Genomic DNA, 21070 nt, shown 5'->3' on the forward strand with positions numbered 1-21070 from the left:
ATTACAGATTCCTGTCATTTTTTGAACATATTTTGTATTTATTCTCTGTTTCTACTGATGATATACTAAGCAGCCCATGTTGAAGAGGCAAAAATATGAAGACAGTCACTGTAAAATATTTAATACATTTCCAAAACTGGAAACTTCAGAATGGATAATAGACTGCTACTCACCATATTACTGAACAACAGACAGGCACATTAACACACACACACACACACACACACACACACACACACACACACCTGGGAGGGGTGGGTGAGTGGGTGGTCGCGTGTGTGCCTATCTGCTATTCGACAGCTCCTCTATATGGTGGGTAGTAATCTCTCCTGTCTCATATTGTTAATACATTCCCAGAAATTTAGTGGTGCATTGTTCTGATGTTAAGTTCTTCATATACAATACTTCCATTTACAGATAATTGCTGCATTCTATTTTCTACACACCATCTGTTCTTAATAATCCTGTATAACTCTGTCTCGCACAATTTTCCAAGACTTGCATAATGTACTTTAAACAGCTGTAGGAAAAATGGTAATGATGTTAGAGAAAAATAAAATGTGTGTTTGTCAAATTAAATAAATTTATTAAATACATGTTTAGTGATGTTTCATAAATACTTATCATTTGTTGTTAACGAAGATTGATTCATCAAAGGAAATATATATCAGGAACTATTTTTGACAGTCTTTGTTTGCAGTATTGTCTGAAACAATAACAGCCTGATCTGAAGGCCGGAGAGCATACATTTTAACCTGATAAAGAGCTTGTGGGAAATTTTTTTGCTTGCGTTGTCTGACACAGCGGAGGCCTGACTGATTAAGCAACTGCAGTAGCAATTGTTCTGGTCTCGTGACTGAGGAATCCTGTTCATCAACATCAACAGAATTGCTGGACGCAAGATTTTCTTTCACGACTATTATTCCATTTTTTTTCAATCCATTTCTAAAAGAGAACACACATAAGGTGATATGCACAAACATTAAAACAAAAGATATGACAATCCATGTTTTTCAAAAATAATAACAATAATTTTATTGCATTATCATAATAACAATAATTTTATTGCATTATCATATGAATCAAACAAGTGATCTTTTAAATTCTTTTTTAAAATTTTTACTACTTGATGGAATTGATGGCTTATTAGGCATTTCTTAGACTTAATAGAACAATCACAAAATGTAACATTCATGATCAGTAAATAATATTCATAGTACATTCCAAAAGTAATACTTTAAAAAGCAAGTCATATTAAGGTTAGAGGCTGTGGTGGTCTAACAAGAAGTGTGCTAGATTCCAGCCTTGGAGATCACAGTTAGAAGCAGGGATTTTTCCTTGTGCCAGTCCCTCTAGGACAGTCCCAGGTCCACCCAGTCTGCTATCAAATTGAGAACCAAGGATATTTCCCTGGGAAAAAGCTCAGCACCTTCCCGCACCTCGTGCCACTGCAAACAAAAGGTTGCACTCTACCTGCAATTACACCAGAAGCCCATTCATGGGTGAGCACGGTTCAATCCCGCGTCCGGCCATCCTGATTTAGGTTTTCCGTGATTTCCCTAAATCGCTCCAGGCAAATGCTGAGATGGTTTCTTTGAAAGGGCACGGCCGACTTACTTCCCCGTCCTTCCCTAATCCGATGAGACCGATGACCTCGCTGTCTGGTCTCCTCCCCTAAACAACCCAACCCAACCCAAAAGCAGGAGCAGGATATAAGTAGAGATTATAGGCAGAAAGGAGATACTAAAGAAAAACTGACTGGAACAGTTGCTCAACAGATTGCTGACAAGCATAAAGATGTGAATCACAAGAGAATAAAGAATACCCTGTAGTTACTACAAGTGATTATCCAATTTTAGACCCATGAGTAAAGAAATATGTAGCCAGAAAGAAAAGTTTTTACTTCAGTGTCCCAAACACAATGAAAGCAGTTTGTTGTGGTCCTCAGTTCAGAAGTCTGGTCTTCAGTACAGAGACTGGTTTGATGCAGCCCTCCATACTACTCTATCCTGCACAAGCTCCTTTATCTCCAAGTAACTACTGCAACCTACATCCTTCTGAATCTGCTTAGTGTATTCATTTCTTGGTGTCTGTCTATGATTTTTATCCTCCATGCTGCCCTCCAATACTAAACAGATGATCCCTTGATGCACCAGAACATGTCCTACCAACCAATCCCTTCTTACAGTCAAATTGTGCCACAAATTCCTCCTCTCTCCAATTCTATTCAGTACCTCTTCATTAGTTATGTGATCTACCCATTTAATCTTCACGAGTCTTCTGTAGCACCACGTTCTGAAAGCTTCTATTCTCTTCTTCAGAAACACTTTTCTTGCCGTTACCAGTCTACATTTTATATCCTCTCTACTTTGACCATCATCAGTTACTTTGCTCCCCAAATAGCAAAAATCATCTACTACTTTAAGTGTCTCATTTCCTAATCTAATTCCCTCAACATCACCTGATTTAATTCGACTACATTCCATTATCCTCATTTTGCTTTTGTTGATGTTCATCTTATATCCTCCTTTCAATACACTATCCATTCCATTCAGCTGCTCTTCCAGGTCCTTTGCTGTCTCTGACAGACTTACAATGTCATCGGCAAGCCTCACAGTTTTTATTTCTTCTCCATGGATTTTAATTCCTACTCCATTTTTTCCTTTTGTTTCCTTATAACTGCTGTCTGGTTTCTGTGCAAATTGTAAATAGCCTTTGGCTCCCTGTATTTGACCCCTGCCACCTTCACAATTTGAAAGATAGTATTCCAGGCAACAATGTCAAAACCTTTCCTTATGTCTACAAATGCTAGAAACGTAAGTTTGCCTTTCCTTAAACTGATCCTCCCCAAGGTTGGCTTCTACCAGTTTTTCCATTTATCTGTAAAGAATTTATGTTAGTATTTTGCAGCTGTGACTTATTAAACTGATAGTTCGGTAATTTCACACCTGTTAACAGCCGTTTTCTTTGGGATTGGAATTATTACATTCTTCTTGAAGTCCGAGGGTATTTTGCCTGTCTCATACATCTTGCTTACCAGATGGTAGAGTTTTGTCAGGGCTGGCTCTCTCAAGGCTACCAGTAGTTCTAATGGGGGGGGGGGGGGGTTAAGGGTCCATACAATTTCTACCTTCCATGCTAATGGCAACACTGTAAAAAATGAAAGCTACCTGTGTGACACTGAGCTAATATTTTCATTGTTTTATTGCAGTTGGCCATTTAGCAATGGATGTACCAGATTAAACTGTTAAAGAATTGGTGGGTGTGTAATTGAAAAATAACGAAGACAGTGTACAAGATTTTCCCAAGCTTCATCTAGAAATCCCCGAGGACAGATCATACTGTCATTTCATAGCCACATTATCAAGTCCAAATCCAAAAGCAAAGTAATCAACGAAATATGACACTTAGAACAGAAATCACATTTATTATGAACACCAATGTACAGACAGAACAGAATTGAACTCCTGGATAGGGAGTGCATCTATTTATACAAGCATAAAATATACCAGAATGTTGGTATTATGCAGCCATCGAGTACACAAACGTAAGGTATTTCGAGATCCTTCCAGAAATAGTAAATACTAAATAATAAATAACTGCTGGTAGTTGGCTTTGAATTCTACCTATGGTACACCAACCAGTGACTATGCCACACTGCATGCACCACATCTCTTGGCACTGCTCCCTCTCCTGGAGAAATAACAATCCGCTATTTCTGAAGTTCTCATTGGAACTGACTACAGCACCCTGGATCTAGATCTTGTCAATGGTCCTCTGTATGGTGGCACTGACAGATCCTCACATTCCGATCGTGTTGTTATGTCCTCTTCAATATGATGAGCATCCAAAGTAGCCCCTTCTGTAGAAGCTTCGCAATTGTTGAGCGTGTCTTCAGTTTCCTTGAACCCCCTATCACAATCCTGCGCCTTTGGTCTGCATCAGGGCTTCATATGTATACATGGATCACATGCCTGTGCTTTTATCTTTTTTATGAAGGGCCATAATACTTGACTTAATATGCGACACTCAACAAGTGATGAACAATACAATATCACCAAGAGAAGTCTTTAGTAGGTTTTCTCATAGTCCAACTTCCTGCGCAGGCATAAAAATACACAACAGTGGTGGTTGACGCTATATTGCCCACGGTCTTCCTTTTGAGCATCCGGGGTCTGTATGTGAACCAGCTGCCTTGTTTCTTGGGTTCTCATGATGAGATGTTTCATATAGTCATACTGAATATCATCCAGCTGAAACAGAAGCAGTGTACCTATTGTCATTTTGGTCTCACAACTGTGGGCCATAAAAACTGATTTGAAGCCTGCAGTGTCTTGCTTCACTGCATTGTATGTGAATGGCAGGATGGCAGAACTGTATCCCCTCTCTCTTCAACATCAGTGTACATCAAGAGCACATCTCCCAATGTCTTATTAAAGTGCTCTGCGAGGTCATTTGTCTGTGGATAGTAGACAGCTGTCGTCCTGTGGGTGATGTCACAATGTGAAATTATTTCAAATGGAAAACTTTTCCGTGATTACAGGTCATTACACAGAATGCTCTGTGCTTCAAAATGATGTCTTCTACATGGTACTTTGCAATTTCTGCAACATCAGCAGTCAACATAACTTTGATGACAGCATAGCGGGTGCGGTAGTCAGCGCAAACTATTATCCACCGATTTCCATTTGTCAACTTCAGGGACCTTCCCAGAGGTCAATTCCAATTTGGTGGAACAATGCTGCTGCAGCCAGAATTGGTACCAAATGCCCCCAAGGTAACTATGGCATGTGCTTCCATCATTGGTATCTCTTATAGTAGCTCACATGATGTCTAATGCATTGATAGAGACCTGGCCAGTGATACCTGATTCTGTCCCAGCTGACCAGATGTTGTAGCATCATGGAAATAGTTCAAAATAGCTAGCCACAGAAGAACTGGGATGACGAGCAACCATTTCTGTCCCAATGGGAGCTGGGATGAGAAGCAACCATTTCTTCCCCAATGGCTGCTGGATGATGAACAACCATTTAAACCCCTTTTATGGTTTTCAGCAATGTTGGAGATTTCCTCTGTTCAGCAGCAATGTCATTTAATGCAGTGATGACTGAGATTTCATCCATGCTGTTGTGCTCCAACAAAGGTTTCCTTGGGAGGCTGCCAGCGTCCTTGTGTTCATATTTTCTTTTGTATACCACAGTGATGGGATACTTCTGAAGCCGTTTTTAGTGCCCACCCTGTCAGTCAACTTGATCAATCTTTCAGATCAGTCAACCAGCACAGAGAAGATGGGCTGTCACAATGATGAATGCTTTGTCGAATAAATATGGCCAGAACCTGTTGGTGGCCCAAACAACTGGAAGGTACACTTCCTCGGATTTAGAATAGTTCATATTGAACCTGAAGAGTACTCTGGAGGCATAAGCTGTTATGTTTTTAGCACCTTCCTGAACTGCAACTATTCTATAACCACTACTGCCATCGTGAAGTTCTGTGTTGGCATTTTCACCACACAATGCTGGACTGGAGATGATGTTAGCACCTTCTTAAGTATGAGAAAAAACCATCCTTGCACCTTGTTCCAGGAAAATTTGGTGTCTACCTGCAGTAGTTCTTGCAATGGATCTGCCATGGTACAGAAGTTCTTTACAAATTGCTGGTGGTTTGAACACATTAAAAGGAAATTTCTCAATCATGAATGTGCCGAGGAGTCAGGAAATCCATGACTGCTCTTATTTTCTCTGAATCGGGATGGACTCCACTGCCATTCACTAGATATCCCAAGATTTCTATTTCTTGGGCAGCAAAGAGGCACTTTTTTGGATTTGGGCATGAGTGTACTGTCTGAAGGCACTACAATATGCTCGTTAAGTGGCTTAATTGTTCTTTAAATGTTTTCAAAAAAATGAAAATGTCATCCAGATAGCAAAGACAAGTTATCCACTCAAGGTGACAAAACAGGTTTCCATCAAACGTTCTAAAGGGTCTGCAGTATCACACAGTCCAAATGGCCATAAATTTAAACTCATAGAGTCTGTTGGGAGTCATCAAGGCAGTCTTTCCTGGTCAGCCCTGTCAACCCCGATATGCCAGTAGTTTTTCTACATGTGCATAATGGAGAAATATTTTGCTCTATTCGAGCAGTCTAAGATATCATCAATGAGCCACAATGGGTAGACATCTTTTTTCATGACTTTGCACCATTGTCAGTTGTTGTTGTTGTTGTTGTTGTTGTTGTTGTGGTCTTCAGTCCTCAGACTGATTTGATGCAGCTCTCCATGCTACTTTATCCTAAGCAAGCTGCTTCATCTCCCAGTACGTACTGCAGCCTACATCCTTCTGAATCTGCTTAGTGTATTCATCTCTTGGTCTCCCTCTAATGACTTTTACCCTCCATGCTGCCCTCCAATACTAAATTGGTGATCCCTTGATGCCTCAGAACATGTCCTACCAAATAAACCCTTCTTCTAGTCATGTTGTGCCACAAACTCCTCTTCTCTCCAATTCTATTCAATACCTTCTCATTAGTTATGTGATCAACCCATCTAATCTTCAGCATTCTTCTGTAGCACCACATTCCGAAAGCTTCTATTCTCTTCTTGTCCAAACTATTTATCGTCCATGTTTCACTTCCATATATGGCTACACTCCATACAAATACTTTCATAATCGACTTCCTGACACTTAAATCTATACTCAATGTTAACAAATTTCTCTTCTTCAGAAACGCTTTCCTTGCCATTGCCGGTCTACATTTTATATCCGCTCTACTTCGAACATCATCAGTTATTTTGCTCCCCAAATAGCAGAACTCCTTTACTACTTTAAGTGTCTCATTTCCTAATCTAATTCCCTCAGCATCACCCGAGTTAACTCGACTACATTCCATTATCCTCGTTTTGCTTTTGTTGATGTTCATCTTACATCCTCCTTTCAAGACACTGTCCATTGCGTTCAACTCCTCTTCCAAGTCCTTTGCTGTCTCTGACAGAACTACAATGTCATCAGCAAACCTTAAAGTTTTTATTTCTTCTCCATGGATTTTAATACTTACTCCGAATTTTTCTTTTGTTTCCTTTACTGCTTGCTCAATATACAGATTGAATAACATCGGGGAGAGGCTACAACCCTGTTTCACTCCCTTTCCAACCACTGCTTCCCTTTCATGCCCCTCGACTCTTATAACTGCCATCTGGTTTCTGTACAAATTGTAAACAGCCTTATGTTCCCTGTATTTTACCCCTGCCACCTTCAGAATTTGAAAGAGAGTATTCCAGTCAACACTGTCAAAAGCTTTCTCTAAGTCTACAAATGCTAGAAACGTAGGTTTGCCTTTTCTTAATCTAGCATTGGTAGTATAGATGCAGAAATGCAACTGCTGTCCTCCTCCTCCACAAGGACCACAGAAGAGACCCAAAGATTCTTTGAAGGTTGAATGATGTAATCTTGCAGCCTCTTCCTCCTGGATTATCCACTGTTCAGCCAGCAACACCCTATATGCATGATGGTGGATGGTAACCAGAATTGAAACAGTGTTTTACCATTGGCCACTTGGTCTGTCTTTTCTCCACTCTGGATTTTAAAGCACCTGAAAACTGTCGTAAAATGACAGTACGATGGTAGCTTCCTCCCTGTATTGTCTGTAGTGGCAGTGGAGCACAGTTCACTGCCAACTATACTGTCCTTCCAGGACTGGTTCGGCTATCCCTACACACTTTTGTTTAGGGATGACCTGTGGCTGCTCATGACAATTAGTTAGCCAAAGTTCTCCTTGGCCACCTATAGTGCTTATGATTCTCAATGGCTTGTAGATTTCTTTTAAGAGTCTGGGTAGCTTTTTGCAATCGACAAAAGCTTCACAGTTTAACTGAGCATTTCAAATGATGACTGGAACTTGTTTCATTGATGACAGCGAGGTAACAATGTTTTCGTCAGCAAACAAATGCCCAGAGCAATCTTTGTGTGTGTGCTGGTAGGAACAGCTTTGTCAGTCTGGAGCTCTGGTCTTCCACAGTCTACAACTGCTTGTGATGGCTGCAAGAATTCCCATCTAAGAATGAACATGACTAAATTCTGTTAAAAAAATAAATTCGAAGGGCTGTATTATCTCATTGATAGTTATTCTTGCAGTACATGTTTCTGTCACCTGGATGTATTTTCAATTTGTGACCTTCAGTGTAATCACGTTCTTATCATGGAACATAGTTTTCTTTAGCTGGTATGACAAGCATTCAGCTTTACAGAAGAAGAAGCCTCTGAGTCAATTAGCACCCAGGCAGCTTGGGTGACAATGATGATGTAAATGAAATTTCCTGTCATCTTGGTAAGTGCTGTCTACAGAGAATTATCATCTGTGGTGGCCTCAGCTCTATAGATGGTTGTCTCACTTAGTTTTCCAGAATGTGGTGGCTGGTATCTCCGTATGATGGTGGAGAATGGCTACGGTGTCTTGGGTAGAACCATGACTAGGGTATGGTGATGAACTTCATCCCACAGGTTGATTGTAATCGTGTGCAGTAGACTGGTATTATAGAACTGTTGTGATGGTTGACATCGTACAGCGAGGAACAGTTGTCAATCATTCATCATCTTCTTCTGCAGAACCATACAACGTGTCCAGGGCATCCATAATGAAAATATACTAGTGTGTTGTCCTCCACCTTCCGAGTTATTTTCTTCTGCGGGTTGTTATGCTTGGTGGAGGAGTTGATTGTGCTTGCATTGGTCAGATGATAGGTTGTTGTCTGATGGCTACAGCACTGTCTCAGTTGACCAAGTTTATTCTTCATGGCGCAATGATTTGTGGTGGAGACTGGTGTTAAAGATCAACAGACGTGCTCTTCAACATTATCTATTATCTCCGGATGCATGGGGCAGACATTCCTGCCACTATATCTTGTGTATTCAGTCTGACAGTTCTGCTTGCCATAAACTGTTGTATCTCTTCTTTTACAATCTGACATATAAGAGAGGTGACCAGCTGCATAAAAGAAATTTTATTTCATTAACCAGTTCCATGCACATATTCAACTTCACAGTGCTGCAAAGGGTCAAAACATTCTGTGCGTAAGAGTGTGCCATTCTGCAATGACGTTGGGCCCTATTCTTCAATTATTCTTTTATCAAGTGGACTTGCCATTGATTGTCACTAAATGTTTTCAGCAGCTCAGCATGCAATTTGTCCCAGCTACTGAGCTTCTTTTTGTTGTTCTAGAACTAATACTGGGCTGTGCCATCTAAGTAAAAGTATGTATTTACCGAACACATCATTTTATCTCACTTGTTGTATACAGTGACTCAGAAGAACACTTTCAACAATTTCGTCCAAATATACACACAAAGGCTAATTCAAGAAACCTCCAGAAATGATAAATACGAAAAAAAAGAAAGAGAAATGGCCTGCATCCAGAAGTAACTGATAATACAGAACAAACATTTGCAACTGGTGGTACACGACATGTTGTTTCACAGGTGACTCTCACTTTTATAGAGAAATGGGTGCAGTAGGAGTTTAGGGTCTGACAAGGATATTGCGATTGGGAGGGTGACGAAAAGCTATTCTAGGTGTGGTGGGAAAAATGTCAAACAGATTTGGCCTCATTTCAGGGCATGATTTTAGGATGTCATGGCCTTGTGGAAGTAGCTGATTAATACATTCAAAACCAGGATAATACTGAGTGACAAGTGGTGTTCTCCAAAGTCATTTTTTGGAGGGATCAGAAGTACCATGATTAGATGTGAGAGCCCCAGAAATCTGCTTTTGAACTAGGCTGATGAGTAATTACATCCAGTGAAGGCTGAGGTGAAGTGAGAATGGTGGTGTATTGCTGTAAAGAGTCTGAATCCAAACAAATACGTTTGATTCTTATGTCAAGGCTGCATGGGCGTGAACATTTTGACATGGAAATGACAGAAACTGTCAAAATGTAAGTACTTTTGTTAGTAGGTTTAATGTGGGCAGAAGTGTGTAGCTGGCCTTCGGTAAGGATGAGATCAACATCAAGGAAAGTGGCATGGGATTCAGAATATGACCATGTGAAATTTAATTGGGAATTCTGGGAATTTTAGCAGGTCAGCCTTACTATGAGACCACATGTCATCAATGTATTTAAACCAAACCAGGGGCTGAAGGCTTATGGATCCCAGGAAAGCCCCCTACAAGTGACCCATGAAAAGGAAAATAGGAAGGAGCCATCCTGGTTTCGAAGGTCGTATCCATGAGCTGTTTGTACGTATGTTTGCTCCTCAAAGGTGAAGTGGTTGTTGGTAAGTATAAAGTTGATTAAGGTGAGCAGGAAGGATATCTCAGGTTTGGAATCAGACTAAGGAAATGTTCAGCAGCAGACAGACAATGTACATGGGTTTGTTGGTATAGAGGATGGTGGCATCAATGGTGACAAGCAAGGTGTGTGGTGGGAATGGAATGGACATAGATTACAGACGATCTAAGAAATGGCTGGTGTCTATAATACAGGAGTGAAGTTTTTGTATTATGGGTTAATCAATTAGTGCTGATATACATTTGGTGGGTGCTTTGAAGCCAGCAACTATAGGATGACCAAGATGACTGGGTTTGTGGATCTTAGGAAGAAGGTAAAAGATGGGGGTGCGTGGTTTGGGTGGGGTAAGAAGTTCTGTGGATCAGATGTTAGTCCTTGTGGAGGGCCTGTTTTGAGGGATTGCAGGTTAGTTTGAATCACAGGGATGGGACCTCATGGTAGATGCTGTATGTAGAGATGTCAGACAGCTAGCATAGACCTTGTCATATGAGGTACATTTAAAAAATTCCAGAACATTCGTAATTTCACACCAGTGGTATGTTGGAGTGAAATGTGGTTGGCTTTCTTGTCACACCTATGTTTAATGTGTAACTGCTGGAAGTTTCATTGTTGTATGTCTGTTATTGTTCAGTGGTGTATTGAGTACAATGTTGTGCCACACAGTGTGTGAATTTTGAGATGGCAGAGTTAGAGGAGCACATGTCTGCATTAAATTTTGTGTGAAACTAAAGAAAATACTTACAGAGACACACAAAATGATGCAGGAAGCCTACGGTGATGAGTGTTTAAGCTATACTCGGTGTTACAAATGGGTTTCATGATTTAAGAATGGCTAGATGGAAATTAAAGATGACCCTTATTCAGGACGCCTTTGGACACCTACCGTTGATGCTCATGTCCGATAGGTCAAAGAAATTGTGCATGCCAATCAAAGACTGACTGTCCAAGAGATTGCAAAATAATGTGCCACTTCAATTGGATCATATCATGAAATCCTGACACAGCATTTTGGAACACATCATGTTGCTGCCAAGTTCGTCCCACAGCTCATGAGTCAAGACCAGACTACTGCGCAAAAAACAAATTGACTATGATGCCTCATCCTCCATACTCTCCAGACCTGGCCCCTGTGGACTTTTTTTTTGTTTCCAAAGGTGAAAACCCCATTGAAACGACGAAGTTTCGCAATGTTAAACGACATAAAAGAAAATTCACAGATGGCATTTTACGTGATCAAGCAAGATGCGTACCAACACTGCTTCTGGAAGTGTTGGAAGTGGTATATCAATTGTGGAGGAGAATATTTAAACGGAGGCCATGCACAATAAGAAAAAGGTAGCGAAGAAAAATTTTGTGGCTTAAGTTCTGGAATTTTTTGAACAGACCTCGTACTCCTGTTGGTCAAGTAGCACAATAGTAGATCCTTTGTCTGGTGGGAGGATAATGAAGGAGCCATTGGCTTTTAGGGAATGCAGGGCCTGAAATTCTGCAGAGGACAGATTAGGGTAATGTTGTAGGGACCTGAAGAAGGGTTGTGAAGCATTACTGGATATGAGGAATTCTTGGAAGGCTTGCAAGACATGATTTTGATGTTGTGATGTTGGACCAAGTTGGGATCATGGTCAGAACTGTTCAAGTCAGGGTTCAATGTCAGGTTTGCTGTTGGAAAGGTTTCTGGTTTGCATTGCAAAGTGATATTTCCAGTTGAAATTACACCTGAAGGAAAGTAGGACATTTATCAAAGGGGCATGATTACAAGTAGGTTTAGGGCTGAAAGTGAGACCCTTGGATAGTACAGATAATTGAGAAGGAGATAGTGCTTTACACGAGAGGTTGAGAAAACCAGTGTTATGACTGATTATGAGTTATGTTGGTCTGGGAGGCAGTGGTGAAGACTGGTGGATGTATGGAGGCTGGCCAAACTTGGTTTGTAGGACAGGAGTGGTGGTTGATGGTGTGGCTGTTTAAGGAGCTGCAGAGAGACAGAAAGGGAAACACCACTGTTGAGGTACTTTAGGATCAGGTGAGATAGATTTTTGAGGTGAAGTCTGGCACGTTGTTGCAGTTTGAATTTGGCTTGGCAGGTGATAATATCCAAGGAAGCATGAGAGGCAGATAACTGCAGGATTTTGAAGGAGGAGAGAAGTCTGGTAGAATGGAAATTGGCAGATGATGCTTATAGGTCACAGATTAGCCGGGTAAGTGCAAGAGACTGCTTATTTGAAACTGTAAATTTCTTCTGTCACAACATTTCTTCGCAGTAACTACTCTTTTCTACACTCGATTTTAGTTTTCTATATCTTTCATTTTCTGACCTATCTATTTTTTGCCATCAGCCTCCCACCTCTATTACATACTATGCACTCAGTTTTTCACTCTTATTAACTCATACACAATGCTTTAGAAGTACTCTCTGTCTTGGATACTGCTCTGTCTTCCACATTTACCCCGACCCAGAGTTCTGGGTGACTTTCCTAAACTCTACCCCTTTCCCAAACATCTCCAGTCTTTTTCCTTCATCTTCAAACCTTCTGCCAGAAGGAGCCACTGGCTCTGAAAGCTTACATACTTAAAACCCTTTTTAATATGTGTGTTCTCCTGCTGCTGCTTGGTGAGCAGATTTTTTTTATCCATCCAGTTACACTATAATGTCGAAATACACTATAATGTCGAAAAATAATCATTTTCATTGTTGTATTAGCCCATGTGGCCACTATTCCTTCTTATGTAACCCTCCTGTCAGTCTTTGTTGTTGTCTGCCTTATTCAAACTGTCGTCTTTTTTCTACCTTATTTGCTAGTCCGTTCGTTTATTTACCTGTACCACCCAGATTAATCAACACATTACTCCTATATCTTTTCTAGTATTGGCTTTTGTGCATGTAGAGGTCCACTGTTATTTACGAATTTCCATATAACATTTTGTTTATGTTTCACTACACTGCACGGCCTTCTTCCGATCATCTTTTGTTGATTTATTTGCAAATTTGACAGTTATTTTCTTTCCCACTCTCCACTTACCTTATTTATATACAATTCTTTCATGGTTTTGTGTGTTTATTTTTCACCAAACTGTTCTGATTGACTTTTATTGCCATCTCCAACTTTACTTTATTTGCCAAGCAAATAGTTTACATTTTCTCCCATGACATTCCCTTTCTGTTTGCCCAGTTTTTAAAATGTTGTCTCTTTTTCACAATGGCCCTTATTGATTTTTTTTCTTTTCCTAACATTTTCTCTTATGACTTTGGCCACTTTTCTGGCAAGAAATTCTCACCCACTTGTTACCTCTGGTTAACCGTTGTCTGTTTTTACAATTCTTTCTGATTTTTTCCTTGCCATTCTTCCATTTTTCTATCGTTTTCCATCTTCTGTTTCTCTTTTCTGCCATTCCCATCATTTCTAATATTCCAAAGCAAACTCTCTTGCAACGATGAATCCCATCACATATTACATCTGCTCTTTTCAAAAACATGGTTTTGCACTATCAACTATGAAAACTAAGGTCCCACATTCTGTTTCTTGAAACCTGCTTGTCCCTTGGAGTTACTTCCAAAGGCCTAACACTGAAAGTTCCTGTTTCTGGATGTAATTCTACTATACACAAGGCTCTTTTACAGTTTCAAATACAGCAATCTCTTGCACTTATTCGGCTAATCTGTGACCCATATGCCTCATCTGCCAATTTACACTCTACTAGATTTCCCTCCTCCAACAAAATGCTGCACTTATCTGTCTCTCATATTTCCTCAGATGGTATCATCCACCAAGCCAACTTCAACTACAACATGCCAGACTTCACTTTGAAAAGGTATCCCAACCTTCTCTTACACTACCTCAACAGTGGTGTTTCTCTTCCCGTCCCTCTACATATCCCTAACCCAGCCAAACCATCAACCACCACTCCTCTCCTATAACCTGAGCTTGGCCAGCTTCCTTAACATCTCCCAGTCTTCACCACTCCCTCCCAGACCAATTAAAAATCATAATCACACAAACCAGTTACAACACTACAGTGTTCTCAATCTCTCATCTAAAGTAGTCTCCCCTCCTGAATTATCTGTATTATACAAGAGTCTCACTTTCCACTCTAAATCTGCATATAATCATGCTGCTTTGATAGAGAACCTACTTTCCTCCCTTGTAATGCCAACTTGGAATATCACTTTACAACCCAATCCAAAAACCTTTCCAACATCAAACCTGACACTGAACCCTGCCTTGAACGGTTTGACAACTTGATCCACCACCACCACCTCAAAATCACTCCTTACAAGCTTTCCAAGAATTCCTCACATCCCGCATTACTTCACAGCCCTTTCCAAGTACCCTAAAACATGACCCTAACCTGTCCTCTCCAGAATATGCATTCCCTAAAAGCTGATGACTCCAACATTATCCTCCCTCCAGACAAAGGATCTACCACAGTGGTACTTGAGTAACAGGAGTAAGTTAGTGAAGGTCTACACCACCTGTCTGACACCTCTACATACAGCATCTGCCATCAAGACCACAGCCCTGTGATTCAAACTAACCTGCAGTCCCTACTGAAAACCTCAGGCCCCTCACGAGGGCTAACATCTCAATCCACAGAACTTCTTATCCCACCCATACCATGCACCCCCATCTTTTACCTTCTTCCTAAGATCCACAAACCCAATTATCCTGGCTGTCCTATGGTTGCTGGTTTCAAAGCACTCGCCCTATGTGTATATCTGCCATAGCTGATCAATACCTGCAACCTATAGTACAAAGACTTCTCTCCTATACTAAAGCCATTTCTTAGATCGACTGAAATCCGTGTCGGTCCCACTCCCACCACACACCTTGCTTGTCACCACTGATGCCGCCTCCCTCTACACCAACAACACACACATACATTGTCTGTTGCTGATGAACATTTCCCTAGTTTGCAACCACCTGATTCCAAACCTAAGACATCCTTCCTGCTTACCTTAATCAACTTTATACTTACCAACAACCACTTCACCTTCAAGGAGCAGACATACAAACAGCTCAGGGATATGACCATGAAAACCAGGATGGCTCCTTCCTATGCTAAGCTTTTCATGGGTCACTTGGAGGGGGCTTTCCTGGGATCCGTACACCTTCAGCCCCTGGTTTGATTTGTATGGTTTAAATACATTGATGACATGTGGTCTCATAGTCTGTTAAAATTCCCAGAATTCCCAATTAAATTTCACATGGTCATATTCTGAATCCCATGTCACTTTCCTTGATGTTGATCTCATCCTTACCGAAGGCCAGCTACACACTTCTGCCCACATTAAACCTACTAACAACAGTACTTACATTTTGACAGTTGCCGTCATTTCCATGAGAATCAAACGTATTTGTTTGGATTCAGGCTCTTTACAGCAGTACACCACCATTCTCACTTCACCTCAGCCTTCACTGGATGTAATTACTCATCAGCCTAGTTCAAAAGCAGATTTCTGGGGCTCTCACATCTAATCATGGTACTTCTGATCCCTCCAAAAAATGACTTTGGAGAACACCACTTGTCACTCAGTATTATCCTAGTTTTGAATGTATTAATCAGCTACTTCCACAAGGCCATGACATCCTAAAATCATGCCCTGAAATGAGGCCCATTCTGTTTGACATTTTTCCCACCACACCTAGAATAGCTTTTCGTCACCCTCCCAATCGCAATATCCTTGTCAGATCCTAAACTCCTTCTGCACCCATTTCTCTACCCTCTTGTTACTACCACTGTGACCTTCCCCACAGCAAGACTTCGCCTGTTCACCCTCTTACCGCCACCTGTACCAGCCCTGTAACTGGAAAAACATACACTATAAAAGGGAGAGTCACCTGTGAAACAACCCGTCATGTACCAGCTGCTATGTAAACACTGTTTGGCCCTTTACATTGGCATGGCTACCACCAGGCTATCAGTTAGGGTGATGGGCATAGGCAGAGGGTGTATACTGGTAACACACAGTATCCTATTGTAGAGCATGCTCCACAACGTAACAGTCGTGATCTCAGTGCCTGTTTCACCACATGCGCCATCTGGGTTCTCCCTCTGACACCAGTTTTTCGGAACTCCACAGGTGGGAACTAGTACTACATGTCCTTAGTTCTCACTACTGACCTGGCCTTAATTTACATCAGTTTCTTCTGTCTCAGCATTTCTTCACAATAACTACTCCTTTATTACATCTGTTTTAGTTTTCTGCTTCTTTCATTTTCTGACTTGTCTATTTTTCACCATCGCCCTCTCACCTGCATTACACACAATCACTTAGCTTTTCACTCTTATAACTCAAGCACGATATTTTACAAGTAATCTCTGTCTTGTATATTACCTTGTCTTCCACCTTTAAGCTCTCAGGTTTTTGAATCTCGTCAAGTGCAGTTCCCAACAACAAGCCTCTCCTTCTCATCCCGTCCGGTAAGTCTCCCCTGATCCATAGTTCCGAGTGGCTTTTTCGAACTCTACCCCTTTTCCTAAACCTCTCCAGTCCTTTTCCTTCAGCCCTCTTCTTTCCCCTTCAACCCTTTTGCCAGAAGAAGGAGCCACTGGCTCCGAATGCTTGCATACACAAAACTTTTTTTTTAAAAATATGCCACCACTTGGTCCATAGATTTTTTAAAATCTATCTAACTGTGTTATATTATCAAAAATTTATTACTTTTGCTGTTAGAAAATATTTATGATAGTGTGCTGAAAAGCAATGCCTCCAATTTTTTTTATCTGAAACCTTATAAAGCTTTTTAAATGGATTAAAACTTATTAACATTCTACGTCTTTGCTCTTCATGTCTATATATTTGTTTCTCAACATGACCACACTGCCAACGAACATGTCTGTCCCAAAGAGAGACCAGTTTGTTGATACTGACACAGCAGAATGTCAGGATTTGTTGACAGAGCCACAACCTCACTTTTTCTTGCACCATTTCATTACATTCAAAGTAAAGTTTTCGAAGGCGTTCTTTAAGTTTTGGAAATGGATGAAAATCTAATGGAGCCAAGTCGCGACTATATGGAGTACGCTTGTTGACAGTAAACCCAAGACATCGGATTTTTGCAGAAGTCACAGCACTTGAGTGCAGTGACATCATGCTGAAGGAGAGGATACTCCATGTGTGGATGAACTCTTTGAATTCTTGCTTTCAGTTTCCTGTCTCATGCACTGATATAGTTATGTTGCACACCGACACATTACATGCTAAAATTCAGAGCTCTCTAGTGCCAGAGGGTTGCAACTTGCATCAGCATAGTGTGAAAGTAGACCAAGTAATATGCATGGCATGTAATATCTCAACCAATATTTAGAACAAAATAAAAAATTCAGAGGCATTACTTTTCAGCAAACCGTCGTAAAAGATGAATTTTATGGAAGAAGCCACTCTTATTATAAGGACAGAATGGTCATAAAAATATTAAAAATTTTCATACATTTACAATGATATTCCAGTCTGGTACAACTAAGCATAACAGAATATTGTCAAAGTGTTTATTAGGAAATTTTATTGTCTTTATCAACAAACATCAAAGAAATGTCATCACTGCTGCCTCCTCCTCTCCCTCCTTACCTCTTAAAAATGAACCTTTCAATACATAATAAACAGTGAAGGAAACTTACATGCAACGTCTGAAGAACTGAATAAAATCTTCATCCGTTAGGTGGCCAAGAACCCACTGACACCAAATGACATCATATTTTTGGGGTTCTGGTGTGAAATTTTGAAGACCTGTGACATAACAGAAAATTTTCTAACTTTTCAGTAAATGCTTGTACATTATCCAGCAATACTAAAAATAATATACCTAATATATTTTAAAATTCTTAGGAAACTTGTTGCTAATTTCTATTCCCATCTCTCTGTCTCCACCTCACATAGGCATAATAAATCTGTTCTTCTCATACCTATAGTCTTTCTGGTCTACAGTCACTTACAGCTATTTTGCAAGCATCTTGTTTTTAATTTCCCTTTACTTCAATTTAACATATACTGAATATAAATAAATAGTCAATTACAAACTTACGAACAGTCAGCATGTAGCCACATAAATAAAGATTTTTTTAATTGGCTCTTTCACTTCTGTTCAGTGGAACTAACTATTTAACATAGTCTTTATAAACAAAAAGGGCATTTGTCACTCAAATATTCATTGGTAGATATGACACGTTGTATGGGTAACGTCAAGAGTACTCTGAAGATGAGAGATAGTGCCATATCTGTTCTTCATGTACATAAATGATATGATGGATATGGTATACAGCAATCCGAGGCTGTTTGGTGATGACGCTGTTGTACATGGGGAAGTATAGTCACTGAGTGACTGTAGGGGGATTCAGGATCACTTGAACAGAATTTCTATTTGGTTCAATGAACAGCAGTTTGTTCTGAGTGAGAAAACCCTGACGCTAGGCTGCCCTGCACAAGAGGCACGTTGTGTTGGAGTAATGATCAGCCTGCTTTACTGACACACACTACATGTGTGGAAGGGCATAGCTGGGGGTAGGTTGAGATGGATAGAGGATGAAATGGACAGAGAGAGGAGGCAGGAGAGTATGGACAGATGAATGGATGGACGGACGGACGGACGGACGGACGGGTGGGTGGGTGGGTGGGTGGGTGGGTGGGTGGGTGGGTGGGTGGATGGATGGGTGGGTGGGTAGGTCGGTGGTTGGGTGTGTGAATAGGTGGGTGGGTAGATGCTCAGGGTATTAAGGGATTACACTATGAGATCATCAGTCCATCAATACTTTGTGTATCCTTCCCAGAGAGGAAGGATACAAAAGACAAATCCTAATGAACCTGACTGTATCCGTAAATCAAGAAAACAAAGGGACAGAAGTGAGAGAGGTGTGAAAGGGCGATGGTGAGAGAGTCACCTCTCCCAGAATGCAGCTGGAGGCCCCCAGGCACATTATGCAATAGGAGAGGCACCTTCTGCATCCATTGTTCTCAGTAGAGAACAATGACAGCGAGACAGTAAACCAACAACAGATGGAAAAGAATAAGAAGAATTAAAAAGGTGGGAAGGACAGGAGACAAACTAGGCCACTGAGCAAGGGCACCCATTGGCCCCCTATGTTTGGAGCAGGTGACAGGATACCCCTCCAATCCCTCAAGCAGCCAACAAGGCAATGTGCTCACATCACAAAGAAGTGTAACAGACACTTTCATAGGTAAAACATAAAACCGGATCAGCCACTTTGGCATTGTCTGCTAGCACCAGAGGTAGCATGTCAGCGAATTCAATGTTTCACCATAAGGTGGCCAAATTAGGGCATTTCAGTAGGATGTGGGCCACTGTCAGACAGATATCACACCAACAGTGGGGTGAATCATCATGTCAGAGAATATGGCCATGGATCAGTCAAGTGTGGCCAATGCACAGCGGACAGAGAACAGCAGCTTCCCTGAGAGACGCATGAAGGGAAGACAGCCACATGGTTGCAGTCTCCTTTATGGTGTGCAGTTTATTTGGAGACTCCAGGGTATACTAACCTGTATTCCAAGGCTCCAACAATTGATGGCGCAGAGTCCACCATGGTGCAGTTCCAGTACCACGATCTCCAAAGTGGGTGACCTTGTAGCCAACTTGGCCAATCAGTCAACATGATCATTCCAATCACTCCATGGTATCCCAATATGACCATGTGTATATACAAAGATCACATTACCCAGTTTGGTGAAGGTCATAAAGGAGATCCTAGATAGTCACAACCAATGGATGACAGGGTAGCACTGGTTGATAGCCTGTAAACTGCTTAGGGAGTCACTGCCTATTAAGAATGTCTTGCAAGTGCAAGAACAAAGGTGGCTGAGGATTTGAGCAATGACCACCAATTCCGTGGTGAATGCACTGCATCCATTCAGCAGGGAGTGTAATTCACTGCACCATGGATATGTGCAGGCAAAACTAGTTTGCCCGTCAACCATCATTGTATACCACTTCTGAGCCCGGAATGCATCTAGGACACCCAAGAATGGGTAGCAAAAAGCCATGGTGTCTACACAGCCTTTCAGTCCAAATGATAGACTGAGGCAGATCTGAGGACAGGGTACACACCATGGGGGTGCATGCAATTTCTCCCTGGCAAGAGGTGAGAGGGACAGGGGAGCGGGGTGGGAGGGAGTTGAACTTCAGAGCAGAGACTGAAGTTGAACTGCCTCTGTTGTGAGAGGTAGATCTTCCTTCCTGGAAAAAGGATATATTAGTTCAGATGCTCAAGGGAGTAAAGAATGCATATTGCATGGTTGAGCAGCAGTTGTTGGCACCTGATATGTACAGGACGGACCCCAGCCTCCAAGAGCAGGCTCTTCACAGGGCTGGTCTGAAAGGCACCGACTGCAAGTCAGACCCCACAACTGTGTATCAGGTCCAGCAGCCACAGGTCTGAAGGCAATGCCAAGCCATATGCTTGGCTCCCATAATTAAGACAGGACAGGATAAGGGCTTTGTAGAGCTGCAAGAATGTAGAGCAGTCTGCACACCCGTTGGTGTTATTGCGACAGCGAAATGTATTACAGTGTGGTCAGCATGGTCGCTTAAACTGGTGAAGATGAGGAAGCCACGTCAACCGGTCATTGAAGAATAGTCCCAAAAAGGGACAAGACTCCATCACATTGCACAATTGGTCATCAAGGTAGGGTATTGGTTAGGGATCGACAGCGTGACAGCAACAGAAGTGCATGACATATGTATTGATGGCGCAAAACCAGAAGCCATGGGCAAGAGCCCAAGTCTGCATCTTTCGTATGGCACCCTGCAAGGGGCATTCAGAAACATCCACAGGTGATG

At 41.4% G+C, this 21070-nt stretch overlaps 1 protein-coding gene across 1 annotated transcript in view; it reads right to left on the reverse strand.

Annotated features, from left to right (window-relative positions):
* Positions 1–561: 561 nt before the first annotated feature.
* LOC124615332 (N-terminal Xaa-Pro-Lys N-methyltransferase 1) overlaps positions 562–21070 on the reverse strand; it is a 90967-nt gene continuing 70458 nt past the window's right edge. Inside the window, exons 4-5 of the mRNA XM_047143131.1 lie at positions 17898–18006; positions 562–945 (exon numbers count right to left, since the gene is read on the reverse strand). Coding sequence (XP_046999087.1) covers positions 675–945; positions 17898–18006 — 380 coding nt within the window. The 3' untranslated portion in view covers positions 562–674. The remainder of the gene's footprint in view (positions 946–17897; positions 18007–21070) is intronic.

Source organism: Schistocerca americana, chromosome 5 (genome assembly GCF_021461395.2).
Source record: "Schistocerca americana isolate TAMUIC-IGC-003095 chromosome 5, iqSchAmer2.1, whole genome shotgun sequence".
NCBI classification, from domain to species: Eukaryota; Metazoa; Arthropoda; class Insecta; order Orthoptera; family Acrididae; genus Schistocerca; species Schistocerca americana.